The sequence below is a fragment of the Lates calcarifer genome, linkage group LG19 (genome assembly GCF_001640805.2).
Source record: "Lates calcarifer isolate ASB-BC8 linkage group LG19, TLL_Latcal_v3, whole genome shotgun sequence".
Lineage (NCBI taxonomy): Eukaryota > Metazoa > Chordata > Actinopteri > Centropomidae > Lates > Lates calcarifer.
Window position 1 is genome coordinate 8,162,929 of NC_066851.1, and position 17,908 is coordinate 8,180,836.

A 17,908-nucleotide genomic window follows, 5' to 3' on the forward strand; every position below is an offset into this window, starting at 1 on the left:
ATAAAACTCTTAGATGTCACATAAATCCTCACAGGCAATAAATAACCAGTCACACTGAATCAATCAGATCTTTTAATTTGACAAAAGGATCCAACCTCTCCACAGAGAAGACAGGTCAAGGGTTGATTTTAAGTAAAGAAACAAACGTAAATAAATGTTAATTTTTAAGTCACAGCGTGGGACCACTGCAATAAAATTCTCTGAGATATTCATATTTATGCACACTAGCAATGCAAGAAGAGATTGGCTGAGAGGACTAGGGCCACATTTTTCTCCATTTCAGAGAAATACAATGGTTGGTGGGGTGATGTTTGCAGTTTGGGTTTGATTTGAAAGCAGAGGGAAAGAGCTCAGGCAGGTCACATGTGATGGGGCGAACGCAGCTCTCTGGCACAGACACATGAAAGGCGGCATTCATGAGCTTTTTCACACACGTCTGCAAAACAACTGGCCGCTTCTTAGCAGGCCCAGTGTGTTATGTAATGCTTCTCGCGCTAATTAGCATCAAACAACGGCAAATATAAACCCGACGCGTTGTTTTTCACAGCACTTCTCACGAGCAGAGAGGCTCACATGAATGCACTATCTGTTTGCTTTGAGACGCTGACTTTCCATTTGGAGGCCACAAGTTTCCATCTGACAAAAACAAGTTAGCTGCATTTATGACAAACAGAAGGTGTTGTAAAATATCAATTTCACACTGCCGATGGTAATGAATAAGGAGCCTGTGAAAGTGGGTGGGAATTTGAAGGGAGTGAAAAACAGAACAAAGGGACATTCGGTCAGGCCAAACCTCAAACCTCATGGGCCGAGATGGCCTGTGCAGTGTCTGCTGTGTCCAGGGCCGCCCCGCGCATCAGATCGTGTTTACACTCCGCGGGTCTACTACAATCACTTACTGCAGGAAAAACAAGCCCTCGTCTTTGAGCCCAGAGCCAAGAAAAAGCCACTTCTGCCTCCCTCTCGCAGCGAGAGAGATATTCAGACCATCTCTCTCCCACAGCCACAGAATCCAACAGCAGGTTGGTTAGGGAGCGGAAGATGACAGGAGACAAATTGTGGGGCAGAAAAGGTTCATACTTTCTCTGAACCAAATGAAAGGCTTGGGAATGTGGACCTCTCAGCTCGTGTTTCTCAAACAAAGATCAAGTGTCTGACACAGCAAAGCCCCTCTCGTGAAAAGGGCCAAGTTTATTGAGTGTTAGATGAAATAAAAAAAACAACGTGTTGCATATGTAGCAACTCTGAGATCTTCTATGACGTTTTTCATCAAGTATATCTCAGGCCATAAACTGTCGAGCTCCACTGGTGGAGCTTACACCTGCAGATGGATTTGTTGAGGTAGGAGGGATTAGAATGAGAGAACGCAGAGGAGGGAAAGAGAGCAACAAAGACTGACACAAAAGAAAGCGCAAGACAAACACAGACAGTCAGAAACAAAAAGAAGGAAGTTCTCCAGTCTTTAGTCTACATTCCTCAGCCCCAGTGCCTGGAGTATCCACAGATCCTGAACCTATATAATCATCCTATCTAAATCCCTGCAAACAATACTCTCAGCCCAGGAGAGAGGAGGAGATATTCAGCACAGGTGGTGTCAGGTGCTTCCTTGTGGAGACAGATGGAGCAGAAGAACAGATTAGAGCAGAACAGATACTCTAAGCCATTTTTTGGTCCCAGTGCAGCACAGGAAGCTGATTCATTCATGGCAGGAAATGACAAAGAAGAATCAAACACCTGTGTAGCCGCTGCAAAGGTGGACAATGTAATGGAAACTTTGATGGGGAGGCAAAAAACAAAAACAGAGGGAAAGAAAACACAAGTGTACCACAAAAATCAAAAGCATGTGGGTAGGTGAGGGGAGTGTTGAGTGATTGATTCACTTGTAGTCATTCCCTTAACAACATAATACTGCACATGAATAACATTTCATTTGGGCAGTGGCGTTTTAGTGAGTACAAAGGAATCAAGTACACAGGACAGCAAGTATCTGACCAACTGAAGTGCCCTTGAACCAGACACAACAGGCTGTGTTTACTGGAAGGTGTGTCAGCTATGACTAGGCACAAAAAATGTAACAAGTGAGGCTTCCTCCAGTTTATTAGTTTTAGGCAGTTGTTTGGACTCTAAAAACACTTGGTTTATACTGCTTGGTGGAATTTTATGTTCATTTCTCTCCTGTTTTGGAAGTCTAAAGAGGCATGACCTTAAGTCTGTTTGTTTTGGACTTAAACACACTGAAACAAGGCTGTGCCAACAAAGACACTGTATCACATTTTGTACACAATCTTTGTGGGTATTTCAGCTGACATGAGCATAAGAAGATAAATGAAGAACTGTCAGAGTGACCGGTTTCTACAGTCTCTATTTTTATACTATACCTCTTTCCCTCATTGTAATACATGGGTTAAAGGTGCTATTTGTAAGTTCTCTCTGCCATCAAATGTTGTTTCTTGCTGGGAGCGGGTGGTGCTGATGGTGATGATTGTTGTGTTTACAGTATGTAAGGTTATAATACGCCCTCTGAGTAGCGCTACTTTTTCGGATCAGTCTGGATGCCAGGCAGTCAATATCGGCAAATGATGAGACAGGCTGGCTGGGCGCTAACTTCAGTAGAAGAAAAGTGAAAAGTGAACTAGTAGCAAAATATTGCAGTTGCTTTCCACTGCTGGAGACAGTTCTTGGCAAGTAAAGGAATGAAATGAAATGCTGAACTCGCAACATTTCTTCTAGACTGATAAGTAAACAACTGTTAATGCTAATGTTGGCTATGTAGCAATAGCAAAACTTACAAATAGCTTTCAAGCCACTGTATTTAACATTAAATATTTAATTAAATATCCTTCCTAACTCTGAACTTAAGCTTTAATGATGAGGGGCTAAAGGTTATTTGGATATCTAACCTAAACTCAAAAACACCTTCGATACTCAAATTAGGAGGTATAAACTGGACTGGATCATTAGAAACTCTTGTTCATTCTGTACCTTTATATTTGCCAAGAGCAACAGTTCACAAGGTCTGTTGAGTCAATGTTTTTTTTTACTTCACAAAAATGCTAAGTAGCGATTAATTTTAGTACAACTTTTCATGTTTTAACTAAGCTGAGATGGTGGAGAAAACGGGTGTCTAGAAACTATCCAACATATTCAAGGCAATATCCCACTAATCAATCTATAGCTGCACTGCAATTTACATACCAGAAAGCACCACCTCAATGAGGTCTCCTTCATGGATGTCTTCTGCCGAGGTCAGCCTCTGCAGGATGTTCTCGTCGTTTAAGTTGTGGCGGAAGAGCAGGATCTTGTCGTACATGCCAAAGAAGCCACACTCTGGGAACTGGAGAGAAGTGAAGATATGAGTTAAGATATATGCATATCAAAGATGCCGGTACTACTAAGCCTGATAATGTGTGAGCACAATTTATGGTTATTACACTGTGGTAATAACCACATCTACATCTACATCTGATGCAGAAAACAGAAAGAGATACAGATCAACCCCATTTGTCTGACTCATATTCACTAAGTGTTCTATAGTAAAGCTCCTGTAAATACACACAAGCACACACACACACATTACGTAATTTCCAGTGGCAATCACTATGAGGAGCATTTTTAATCCAGTGGCTCAGTAGAGAGCTCCTGCTCAGACCTCCTTTCCTCTCTTCAGATAAATGTACACAGATCCTTCACTGAAGACCCATTTCCCCTACAGCAATCAAATCTATTTCCAAGTCATAAAGCTCAGGTGTGTTGCTTTGTGCCTATTAAATGAGCAAATGTGTCTTTTATTCCACATTGTTTCCAACAATACAGTGCAAATCAGGAATAATCATAATGACCTACTTCAAAAAAGTACTTCTTGTACTTCAGTAATGTACCAGGTATATGTTATATTATTAAGTGTACACAAAGAAAAGTCCTCCTCTAGCATGGCCAAGGTCTCCAATTCAGCTCTCGTTGTCACTGCCAATGCCTGGGCCAAAGCAAACCTAGACAAACCAGGTCATGAACTGGAGCAGAGTGGACCGACGTAAAGTCACATGATCAAGGAAGGGGGCAGAGAGGAGGGTGGGAGAGGGAGATGTGGAGGAGGAGGAGGAGGTAAACATCCTGAGAGGAGTAGAGGAGAATCAGCGCACAGGAAGTGCAGCGCCAGTCAATACTGAGTCACTTCCTGTACTGAGGGCAGTTCATAGCCTTCTGGAGAGCAATGTTCTTGTCACAAGCATGGCTACAAAATTATATGGACACATATATAAAAATTGTAGAGTATGTATGCAAATATCTAAAGTACACATACACACAGCTTAAATTTGAAGTTTGCACAAAGTAGAATCCTGTTTTGAATACCATTGTGGAAGAAGCCGATCAACCGTAGATGAATGTTAAGAGCCGTCCTGCATGGTAGGAATTTAGGAATTGAGGCTCAGTAATTTTACACCAAAGTATGAGCCCAGTCTCAATGCCAAGCAGGCTGGTACTGGAGGATCCACCAGCTGTTTCCGCCTGATCCAGGGTTACACACAATGGGCCACATAGAACAATGCCACCATGGCCCAGGAGCAATGAGGGCTGGCACAGTATCTAGGCATGGGAGACATAAGACACCTGCAGCCTTTTAACTGCCAAGAAACACAGATACAGAGACAGTGAGACAAATTGATGGCTCAGGAAAACATGGATGTATTAAATGCCTCGTGTCAACAAAGCCAGAGGAATGAACCATCACAAGGCAAGAATGTACAGAAACTGACAACTACAGAGGCTTGTTGTGGCACTTCAGGCAGCAGAGTGGACTAGTGGTCAGACAGAGAGACACCCTAACAAAGGACCTGGTGCTGATCTCCCTTCAGGGATCAGTAAAGTACATCGAAACACAAAACATCATTTCTTGTACAGCTCCATGAGCATCAGGTAGAAGCATCATGCTTCTATAGTCACTAAGATACACATGTTTCTTCTCAGTGTACATATACATTGTTGTAATGTATGTATTACTGTTTTGGACCAATCAGTGAGTAACCAGGATACTGTTTAATATATATTCAATTAACCTCCAGTGTATTGGAGTGGAGGTAAATATCTCAGTGGCAGACATCTCAAAATCAGCATTGGTGCATATTACTAGCGGTAACTCTGAAAAATATTTTGGTTGAACTTTCCTTATAAATAAATTCCGTCATTCAAATGGAAGTGAAGAACTATTGCATTGTTCCCGTCTCAAAATGGCACCAATAAAGTGGTTATTTCCAAATGGAGATACTGAGGTTGTGCAAGGTTAAAGCTTGCATATCTGTAGTGAAATAATGTTTTGTTTTGTTTTTTTCAATCACACCAGTAGATACTACCGTTCTAGTTATTCTCTCTATATTCCTTTGGGATTTCTCCAGGTGCCACTCTTTTCTCACCGGCATGAAGGTTTATAGGTCTGTATGTGTCAGCACTGTGACAGACCGGAAACAAAGTGTATCTAACCTCTTCCCCAAGTGCATGCTGGGAAAAGCCCCAGTCTCTCACAACCCCAAGCAGGATAAGTCTTCATTTATGATTGAATCCCTACTGTGCTTTTATGTCACCTGTAAAACCAGACATAACATTTTACACGTTCAGCAAGCTGTTGATGTAACTATGTGTTTCTTCCCTCAAGCGCATTAGTGCCCAGGCTGTGCTTCTCCCTCTCTCTCTCTCTCTCTCTCTCTCTCTCTCTCTCTCTCTCTTTCTTGTGCTTACTGCAGGTGTCTGCCTCCAGAGTTGTAGAGTCTCCTGCTGCTCCCATGATCCAGCTCAACCCATGATGTTACACCATTTAAACATTTATTAGTGTTAGTGGTAGTGTTTTTGCTATTAATGTTTCTGTTCTGTCATTATTATTCTTTATTATTATTATTTTTTTTTTTTATTATTATTTTATTTTGACTTAGTCTGTGTATTTGCATGTTTCTGTCTTTTATTCTCTCTGTCTAACCGTCGAGCAGATGTCACTGATCGTTCTGCTCAGTTTCTGTTCTTAAAGATTTTTTGCCAGTCACCTAGTGTGCATGGTAGGATCTGTTGGTCCTCTCTGTAAGTTTATAAGATAAAGAGCATGTCTAGACCTGCTCTATACATACAGTGCCTCGAGATAACTTCTGTTGTGAATTAGCGCTATATAAATAAAATTGACTTCACTTGATGTAAAATGGATGAATTCAAAATGAGAACCACGTTCTGACAAACACTCACAATGACACTAATACTCTCAGACACCTTGCCATCATTATACAGATGAGTTGATAATACTGTGGTACAAACAAAAAGTAAGCCTTAACAAACACTGCAGGCCTGTGGTGTGTTAATGTGTTTTTGCCAGATGAAGATATTTTGGATTACTTATTTTAAAGAGACATCTGCATCCATACTTATGGTATTATGTTATAACTTCCATAGGAATGGTAATTTAACCTCTGTATCGAGACGATTTCAGCTGCCTAAAATTATTGTAAACACAAACATGAGAAAGTAACAGTTACACGGAAACAGCTTGTGAGGAGAAAGTTTTGCTCAGCTCTGAGTGTAGCACAGGGCACGTGCCTGTATAATGGAACATTTCCAAATCGCCCCCCCCTCCTGACATAGCTACATCCTAAATCCTGTCACCCTCTGAGGTGATTAATGCTATGTGGTCCAAACCATCACAACCACAGGCAGGCCCGGGGAGTTATGGAGGTGGGGGGGGGGCATCCTTCCTGAGCCGGCTGCAGTGTCATGGTGGGGTTTTCCTTTACTCGCCTGACACGCCTGCTGTCCAACACAACACATACACAAAAATTGTGGTCCATGCCCAAATCTAGCCAGCTGGAGTCACCTCCTCTTGGCACCTCGCACAACACTTTCCACTGTACAGAATGGGTCCCATTCCAGAGCAGCAGCATCTGCAGGCCAGCACGTAACAACTGCGAGGGCAGAGGACACTACTTTTTTCCAAGGGTCCATTAAAGCAAGAGGAAGCCAGAGGTACAAGAACAATAGATACGCTGGTTTCGGGCACATTTTAACAGTATGCTTGTTCAGATCATACAGATTAAGTTAGAATTGATGGCTACCTGTGGGGGCACACATGCATACAGCAGAAATCCCTACATTCATACATTTCCCCTCCCTTCATGTAAAAACAAACCATTCACTTCCACCATGCTCCCGTGCACATATGCACCCTCGCACACCATCACCCCACACATGATACTGCATACATCTCCAAAGCCTATAGTGACTAAGCACGTCTTTTGTCATCTTCAAACACAAATCCATTCAGCCGAGCTCGCCGCGACCACACACGCACACCAAAGACCCCGGCGCGGAGGAGCTGTGTGTGAGGTCCACAAGTCAGGCTGGAAAGACGAGTGGAAAGGGGCTTTGCAGTAGTAAGCTTTTGTTAAACGAACTAATCCGCCATTGATATGCTAAATCCTGTTATAAGGAAAGAGAGTGAGAGGCAGGAGAGAAGAGGGAAGAAGGGAGATGATTTGGGGTAGGGTGGGGGACCAAAGAGCAGGACAGATCTGAATTATGGTCCTATTTCACTGGGAGCCAAAAACAAATCATCTCAAGACAACCATGAAAAAATGATCTGGTTTGAATAACCAACTGCGCCATTTGGCACTGAAGAATATTAATACTTTCTTTTGCAGAGCCATTACTATCAGTTGCACTATGAAGCTCAAAATGCTAAAGTAGAGAAATGATGCATAAGTCATAATCCATTCATGTACATTTTAATATGACATTAAAACTGTGTGTGTGTGTGGGGGGGGGGGGGGGGGGGGGGGGGACAACAACTGTGGCTTATTTTGAATGTTCCACTGAATTTCTTTGCTATCACCATGAAAAAAAACACACACACACAATGCCAAATGTGTGGAGGCTGTCAGTCACAGAGGACAATAAGAGCTCCTGTTGAAACAGAACAGTGCGCACATGATTATGTGGTTAGACATTTGAGTTTCTGTGCATGTGTGATGTGTGGCAGAGGTGGGTAGCAAAAGGGAAGCAGTGCTGAGAGCGGTGCACAAGGCTCTGACAGATGGCCATGTGATTACAGTAAGGAAAAGTATGCTGCTTGACCTCAGGCTGCCTAACACCTTTATTAGTCTGGCAGCGAGCCAGACAGATGTGGAGGACAGTTACAGTAAAATGCTCCAGATCAGGTCTCCATGAGCAAAATACATGTGTAGCTTACTAAACAATACTGCTCGTAAAAACTGTAGTAGTGCTCTAGGAAGTATTACGGCTAATAGGCTAACAAAATGGCTGCTACATACATACAAGTGCTGCCTTATTTTCTCTATTAATCTTTCAATCATTTGGCCTTTGAAATTTAAGTTAATTGTAAAATAAAATAACAGTTTCATAAAGCCAAATATTATGTCACTAAATAGTTTGAAAACAAGGAAAAGCATCATATTTTCAAATTTCAGAAGTGGGAACTAAGGAATATTGAATATAGAAAATAACTTAAAATTATCAGTAGATTATCCAAACTGTTGCTCATTATCCTTCTGTCAAATGATTGATTAATAGACTAATTGTGTAATTCCACACTGATGCATTTTTAAATGAATCTTTTACTTCATAGCTTTTCTTAGTCAGGCCCTTCCTTCACACTAAGAGTGTTTTCAGACAACAAACAATGGAGCTTTTCAAAAACACTCTTCAAAGTGGATGCACTAGAAAATGCCAGTTCTGTAATGTGGGCAAGGAAAGAGAGAGCTTTTCAAAATTCTGTATGATTGTCATGTGATCACTGGCGTCTGATCGTCATGTGATTTGTTTTTTATAATATTGACTTGCAGGCCTCTGCCATTCTTAATTCTCGCTCTGAAAATAATAAATATGACATGGCCAGAAGTTTATATTTAAATAGAAAGGTAGACAGTCAAATTGCAGAAGAATTTCCAACCTCCTAATATCTTATTTTTGAGTTTACTGAGTAACCAACACCACTTCTTTCTGCACGTAGCCTCTATAAGATTTAAGCATTTGTTTACCGTTTTGACATTTCAGTGCTGACAGTGGAGAAATAAACCAGAAATACTAGAGTGGATGGAAAACTTTAGACATGTTTTTGTCCTCAGACCAATTTGAATCCAAAGTCCAGCTGGGAAACTGTTAAAGTGAATGAACAACAGGCTCATTCTGCAATTACTTCTGGGGTGCCCATGAGCAGGCATTTATCCCCGGGCTGAAATGGTTTGAACGTTGAGAAGTGACTGAATAAGCAATAGCATTACAAAAAACAGAGGCTTGTAACATTATCCAATCTCCTGCAAGAGGACTGAACCCAAATATTTTTTATCAAGGTACAGGGTTCTTGTGAAACATTTAACCAGAGTCAGGAGGTAGAAGGCCCTTCTTCATTTAGCTTGAGGTGGCAAGATAAAGACTGTCACAAGATCGAGTATGATACAAGGTGCTTTTATTCACCAGATAAATAAGTCCATTGACTGATAACCCTGGAATTATTCGTACTAGGACAGAGATCACACTGCCCCAGAGACCTACAACAGGAGACACAAGATGATGCTGATTTCTTTTTGTTTCTGTTATATATTTGAAGAGTCCATAAGAACACCTTAAAAGAAGACAAATAAAAAGAGAGTTGGACCGGTTGGCATACAGTATATATTAAAACTATATTAAAACAAGACTTGATGAGTTTTTATATACAGCAGATTTAATAGATAACATGTGCTGCATCAGCGTGCTCCTCAGTCAGTCATGAAACCATAAGTTCCACTGAGCTGTAGTGAGGGTTTCACTAATAGGAAAACAGTGTTTTATGTCAAAACAATGGGGAAACCATTGTTTGACTTTGAGGTGCACGTCAATGCCCACAACAGAGGAAAATATACTTCAAGAACTCATCAAACGAATGCATTGGAAAATCCAATTATGTGCTCACGCGAACCTTTGGGGGAAAGCTGTGTAATGACTTTGTTCGAGTCACATCAAACACAGTGTGGAAAACTGTGTTAATTTATTAAAGTCAACAGCGGAATTGTATTTGTTTTCATTACATATTATTAATGTAATACCAAGAAAAAGTTTTCCACCAGCATGGTACAAGAAACACATGCATGGCGAATTATGTGATTACTAGATGTGGGCATCAATGACAGCAAAATAATTCATTTGTCACTTGGAGTAAGGCATCAAAAGAGGGCACATTGGAAACACTCTGGTTTTCCACTGTCTTGTTCAGAATTAAGTGTTTTTGGTCCTGTTTTAATGGTTTCCATATAATTTGGCTGTGTGATTTCTGAATAATTCACTTTGATGGTGCACATGTCCTCACTGTACAGTAGGAATGAAGCAAATTCAATATAAACATATATTCTACTAATATACAAAAATATACCCAATTTGTTCCAAGTTTAAATGGATTCAGCATTGAGCAGAAAATCTTAGAGTGTCTTGAGGTACCACCATAACTTCAATATTACATGTACAGCTACATGTGTTTCACACGACAGTGAATAAAGCTAACATGTTGGTTTATAACTGTTATGTGATGTTTCACAAAAGGAAAGCAGTTGATACAGGAATGACAAATGATTGCTAAGACTGTCACAATAACTGCAATACTGCAATATTGGGAAGCCAGCCACAGGGGACTGCCATGTTTATGTTTTTTCTTTTTTAAATAAGGCTAGACCCCTCTTGTTTTACACATCAGTGCATGTTGCATTGCATGCATGGAATGTTAAATAAATCCACGATGAAAACAAGTTAATTTTCCCACTAATTCAGTTTGACACTGCAGAGTTTTAGTGTTTGTTGTCTAAGATAGATACAATAGCAGCTGCTCTGATCACAAAACCAAATGTAACGTTGCCAGTTTGGAAATATTTTGAATGAAAAGGGAGAACTAGTCAATATGAAAAACCTGTGCTAGAAAAGTTCCTGCGAAACTGGGAAATACACTGATTTTAAGGTCTCATCAAGCTACCTATCATCTAGCCACTGGCACACAACTGCTCCCTTCCAGTACCATCTCGCAGAACAGCCTCAAAAGCTCAGGCCAATACCAGCCAACAGTTATGAGCGGTTACGGCTGTTGCACAAGTTGCCAAGTACAATAAGCAACAATATACCAAGTAACAACCAAACAATAAAGATTATTCATATGGCACTAAAATCATTTCATAAACAAAAAAAGGTACTGATACCAAATAACTCACACATCTGGGGTATGAAATGACTGTGGTATTTGAATTAACACATACAAGAGAAACACACAACACATCATGGCTACAAAGTGAATGAGTGCATTTTCCAACATGTTGGACTATTCCTTTAATATTTGTCCCAGACCTAGTAAAACCAATACTAATACAGAGGTGACTAAGATTTTCAAAGTCTGATTTTACAACACGACAATATGTACTTGCAGAATGTACACAGTCTTTATGTACCAAGATTATACTGTCTGCACCAACCCAGAGCTGACATATGAGCACCCACTGTTCTAGTCATTTATCAAGAGGATTTTGATTTAGAATTTAGATTATTTTGCAGGTTGGTGCAATACACTCCACATCTACTGACAACAGCTCATGTTGAGTCACGTAACTCCATAGAGCGTGCTTCCCTTATGCTCTGCAGCCAGTGCATGGAAAGAAAGGCCGAGAAGCATGCTTCATTTCAATAGTACATTACATCAAAACTATTTGCTCCTCCGTTTGCAGGCACAGGCCAAGACAAACACGCCACAGCTGGAAGCAGAAAGAGCAAGAGGGGGGGCTACGTGTAGCCGACTGAAAAAGCGCAACCCTCATATGGTTTACATTCAAGCAAGCATCTTTGTACACATGCGGGATCAAGCTAACTCATCCCATCGCTCTCCACACAACACATCCATAATACAGTATATGCTCCTCCTGACATCAAGTCAGCTTCTTTTCCACTGCAGAAGGAAGGCTCAGCTAACCAAGTGAGGCAGCCTCATGCAGCGGAAAGGAAACTCATGTGGTGGGAGAGCGGCGAGAGAAGCTGTGACTTTCTCACTCTACAAGCTGACTAACTTATTTCCTTCCATGTGGCAGAATATGGCTCATAGTTCATTCATAGGTTTTTTACTGTATGAGGCTGTATCATCGTGGAACACAACAGTACGCTCTTCAGAACAATAAATCCAGTGTGAATAATGCTGCTACTTGTCAGTGTGTGTCAGCCAAGCATGAAATAAAGCTTTACTTGAAATATATCTGGAGCTGCAGTCAATTTCTACGTCCATGACACCGTAGCAATGCACTTTTAAAAGCTGAAAATCTTCACTGCCACTCAGCTGTAACTCTCCCTGCATTCTGGAGCCAACATGCTCATTCTGCTGCTTTGTACGAACAAGGGTCAACATAATGACAAAGCAACTTCTCACCCCTATATCTTTATTATGTTTCAGAAAAGTGTGAACACCGAGGTTTGGCTGAGACATAGCTGACTGGTAAGATGAGAAACGCTGGGGTCTGAAAAAGTGCCAAGTGTTCATATGTAATTAATTCACTTCTCACTGTAAGCCGAGAGCTGTGTGTGTGTGTGATCGCAGCCTACATGAACATGTGTGTATCTACAATTCTGGTGCAGACAAGGTGGAATGACAACTCTAACCGCTGAGCTCAGATCCAGGGTCTCGTCCAGGCCGCAGCGTATAGTAGGAGACTCTACACCTGTCATCCTAGACCTCTTTCAATCATCAGGAGACTCTAACACAGCTATACCGCTTACCCAATTTACATCAACCACAATAGCTGATGGTTTCCAGCCAAAATTCTCCCTGATTGTACAAAACGTTGCTGTGAAGCTCTCCAAAGAAAATCCCTCAATTATTTCACAAGGCTTTTGATTGTTTGGATCCAGAGAAACAATACTCTTCTGTGGTAATTTGGCCTGAAGAACAGATGCACTGAAGTGGAGTGGAGATAATGGTGGTGAGGTAACTGTTTGGTTACTAGCCACTGTATCCCCAAATGAGAGCCAGGTGGCTTTTGGCCTAATAGCACCATTTTTTTTACATACATGACAGAGACCGTCTCATCTCTCCTGCACACGTGTGGGTGTTTGCTTGCATGCATCTGTGTATGTATAAATGTGTGTGTGTGTGTGTGTGTGTGTGTGTGCGCGCGCGTATGAGTATTGCATGCATTCACAGCGTCCAGAGGCCAGGCAGAGAAGAGGAAGGCTGAGTCACAGGATCCAAAGCCTCTCAGGAAGAGAGCAGTGTGATCTAAAACATGCTTGGCCAGGCCCCCGCACACCGCTGATGAGTTATAGCCCTGCTGCGATCCTCCGCCAGTGCCTCCATCTCAGAGATATACTGCAGCACACACTTCATCTCCCCTCTCAGGCCTGGGGTAGCAGGGGACAGCCACCGGATTCACCTCCACACAGGGGGAAATAAAGAGGTGAACCTGGGGGGAATTTATGTAAGATTGATGGCGACGGCACTTTCTCTTGTTGTGGTAAAGCAGGAGGTCAGAAGGTGTGCGGTAATAGCAGGATGTAGGAACATGCTGCTGTTGCTCAACAGAAACATTAATAATTGCTGTGGGTTCTGTCCAACAACATGGGCAGGAACTATAGCTGCTTGAGGTTTTCTCTTTCTTTATGATTAATAATGAGAACTTACTTTTACAGAGGTTCTTTTGTTGAATTAGCAGCTTCACAGAAATACAATTGTACCTATGTAATAAAACTAAACTAAACACTCAGCCCAGCCAAATTCCAACACCCAAGCTGTCACCTTCTTCAAAACAGAGACACCAAGAGGCAATTTCTCAGAACGTTTAAACACACAGACAAGAATAATAGCAAGTGTAGTGTAGGGAAAAAGCCATTTGAAGGCAGGCACACACAGACTGCACAGGCTGTAATGCTCTGCCGACCACAGCAGATTGGAGAGCAGGAGCAGAGAGAGAATATGGAAACAGGGAGCGGCTCTGAGGGGAACTAACCGAACAGTGAGTACGGCTGGAGAAAAGAGACACAGTGACAAAAAGGAGCCATGCTGAGTGGCTGACTGTTTCCCTTGGGTTTAAAAAAGGCCAGACAAACCAATCAAACAAAAGTGGAATTGTGGTACTTTTTTTCCCATTTGGCCTGTGTGTGTTTTTTGTATATTAGGGCAAGTTTTGCTTATTATATGGGTGGTATTTCTGAAGACCTTTTCCCTTCATAACACAGAGGGTTTCTTGTTCTATCAACTACTTGTTGTATCAACATGTAATTGCACTTCCCCTGCCACCTTCCTATCAGTCTGACAGATCACCCTCTACGCTGAAAGACAGGAAAGGCAAACAGTGCTGAGAAAACAGCACAGAAAGAGACATTCTGCAACCTGCTCGTACTGCAGGGATCAATAACACCACACTAATATGACTATGTAGCTACAACAGAGGCCATGTGCTCTTCATTGCAGGACACTGGAAACATTTTTGGCATGTTAACACATCTGCTAAGGTCATGATTATAACATCTGTTTGTACTAGTCTTTTGAATTGAAGGGCTCTTCAGTTCAGAAAAGCAACATTAGTGATTAACTAGGTCAAATAAGCAAGGGTTAATGTCTTGAATGGGGCTGTGTTCTTGTTATTAAGCTAAGTTTAACCCTCCTTTGTTCAGCATTTGTCATGGTTGAAGTCCTCTAAGTGTGCTGAGTTAGCAAATGCAGTCAAGGTGGAACTCCAGTCTAAGAAGCTAAAGCCATTAATGAGTAAATTAATAAAGGAAATGAGATATCCTCTTTCAGTGAACCATGTTATTCTATGGTTACAAATTTATGAATGGAAACTAGCGGGGTCCTCTCAGGAAGTACTCCTAAATCACCACACGTGGTTGGCTTCACAAGGACAAAGTCACCAGGATTCCTGAGTATTAAACTGTTCGAAATTACTGCTGCTTACCACTTCAATATAATCACAATCAAAGCCCATTCAGCTGGCATTAGCAGAGATTGGAGTGATGCGAGATTATCACCCGCCACTGGCTGAAGTCAAGTATGGTGAAGGGCATTTATGGCAACCTAAAAGCACAGAAAATCCAAAGCAAAGCCACACTTGGTGGCAGGGGCGGCCTCCTACTGATGGTTTTGGCATCAGACAACAGCCTGTACGGTGGCCGCAACCCCCTCCGTGCCCCATGCGAGGCCTGCCAACAGGGCTGTCCCAGCCTCCCCTGCCCCGTTTTCCCCAGAGAGGACCACTCTTCTCCACTCTGTCATTCTCTTGACTCTTGTGGCCGGGCCCTGCGTTCTGCCTTGCCACTTTACATTTAAAGGAGAGTGAGGCGGCAGAAATGCACACTGCAGATGGTAGAAATTACTTAGCTCACTTAACTTCAGAGATATTTTTTTCCCTTTTTCTTCTCTCTCTCTCTGTTTTCCACAAATTACTCCAAGACTGGGGAAATTGATAGATTCCTTGTGCAAGTAGGCCTTTGAGTTGTACATGGAAGACTTTTGGTTTTTTCAGCATTCCCAATTGTGATATCAATTTAGTCAACTCCATGGCTTTGGAATACATCAGTATGCCTGCAAATGAACACTGAAAACCATCTAAGTTGGAAAAAGGCTAGGCCCATAACAGTGTGTATTCAGAACCAATACCAACAGTGAATATTTTGATTCAAGGGTGACCTGTTTTTTCTTGAGAAGGAGCTGAATGTGCTTTCCAGGAAACGTCTGGCTCCATGTATATCACACATAAAGCCCTGTGCTGTTGGGACGTTCTCTGGGGTGAAATATGGCTGCCAGCTCCATAGGAACATGCAGATGTGGACTTATACCGTCGAAGTGGGGGAGGGAGGGAGATGGTGGTGATTTATTTCCCGTGTGTTTCAGTTAGTTTTGGTCGATGTGAACTGCAGTCCCTCCATTTTCCATCTGTATCCTTCTTTCTTGCTCCTTATTACTCTTTCATTTTCTCCTGCTCCCTTCTATAGATAACTTTTCCCAGACTAGGTCTATGTAATAGGACATAATAACCTGTACTAAAAAAAAGCCTAAAGGCAGATATAACACCATCATGAAAGCATACAATACAAACCAAAGAAAGCCCTCTGTACTGTTGCAACTCAGTCTAATTAATCTTGAAGAGGAATGTTGAGCCAATCTCATTTTCTCTGCCAAGTGTTACCTTGCCTCATACAAGTGATATTACTCAAAGGTTTAGAACAATCCAAATCCTTCTTCACTCTGCCAGTTTACTGTATGTTGTTCAACGTAGCCCGTTTCTGACTCAAAACGGCCTTTGTCTCGCTAATTACAGAGGCAGATGTACAGCCCTCAACCAGAACTAGGAGTTACAGCTCTGACAAAACCAGTAGGGAAACCTGTGGCTGAGGCAGCTGCTCTTCACAACATTTCCAGCTGTAGTGAAAATGCAGCAACATCCCAGGGACAAGCGCTAAAATTAAAGTATTCATAAAACTAACATTTGAGGCAATGGTTTAATGTTTTTTTTCCATTACCTATGCCACAAGAACTTCAAATTTCCTTCCTCCTGCCAAGCTTCATCATCCCCTTTGATAGTGAGAGAAAGTTTTAACTAACGCCAAGCTACACTGTAAATTCTCCATTTATATCAGACATGTTTGTTGCCAACATTCAACAGAAAGCAAGTCTACTGAAAATTCAGTGGCGCCTTTGTAGGATATTAGACATAGTCGCATAAAGAGGGAAAATTAAACTGTGTTGATCACTTAGCTGGCATTGCAGCATCCATCATATCTGTCAAATGTTCAATATTACCAAGTGTTTAGCTTCAGATATTTCAGTTTCTTAGCAGTCTAATCCCACCCATCCCAAGCAACATCACATCATCCTCTAAAAATGCCTGGGTGAAGAGGAATGTTCTGTTGCTGGCTGGCTGTCTAGGCTGACCAAGTGGCTAACTGGGAGTCATTCTCAGGGAGTCGTGAACTTTTGTCCTGCCACTGCTCCCTTGCTGGCTGCACGAGAGGACTTGGGCGACACCAAACAGGAAGTGTTCAACAAGTGGAAGCTATGGATGTTTATCTCACACCATTCATCAAGCCCCAAAAACCAGACAGAAAATTCGAAACCCCACTTGGAGTTGCTTGTAGCCACCGGGGAGCCGTCAATGGGCCATCATGGGTTAGATCTGGGCTGGATGGTACCCGACTGGGAGGGTCTCCACCACCCACTCGCTGGCTCCTTTCATCCTTTCTCACAGTCCTCAAGGAGCCTGGCCAAGAGTTGATACCCTTGTGCCAAGTGGTGACACTATAACAGTCACATTTTTCAAGTACTCAATAGATTTCAGAAGCAGTAACAGCAATAGCTGCTTTTAGAGACAGAACCTATCAGGATCAGGTTGCCCTGGACTAAGGTGGTCCAAACCACTACTATCAAAACCAACTTCAGATCTGTACAAGGTAACAGAGAGAAAGCAAATCTATTCTGTGAGCTCTGGCCAAGTCATGTGGTTGAGCCTTTAGCAGGAAGAGGAATGAGCCGTACAAAATCTATACAATACACAGCTATTATAACAGGCTGCATGACTCCCTGTCAAACAATGAGACTGATTCAAAACTAAAGGGTTCAGGAAAGATATGAAATGTCAACCTTGAAGCCATGACACAATATACACAGTACCAGAGAGCACATGCAATCATCTGGAAATGTTACAGCTGTTCAACTGCATCCAGAGTGCATCTGCTATAGCATAAAAGCCTGTATCCAGGGTTTGCAAAGTAATTTCTCTGCAAGTAACAAGCATTTTCAATACAAAGGTTCTTTGAAAGTTAGACATGAGCTTGTTTGTCAGATGTTGCTGTCTAGTACACCAAAAGATCTCACACATCTTATAGTTTGGCAAGGAAGCAAAGGAAGAGGCTCCAAAAAAAAACACTAAAAAGA

The 17,908-nt window shown here is 41.9% G+C and overlaps 1 protein-coding gene across 1 annotated transcript in view; it reads right to left on the reverse strand.

The window, feature by feature from the left end:
* prkd3 (protein kinase D3) overlaps positions 1–17,908 on the reverse strand; it is a 38,070-nt gene that overhangs the window by 14,937 nt on the left and 5,225 nt on the right. Inside the window, 1 exon segment of the mRNA XM_018697806.2 lies at positions 3,196–3,334. Within this exon segment, the coding sequence (XP_018553322.1) occupies positions 3,196–3,334 (139 nt within the window).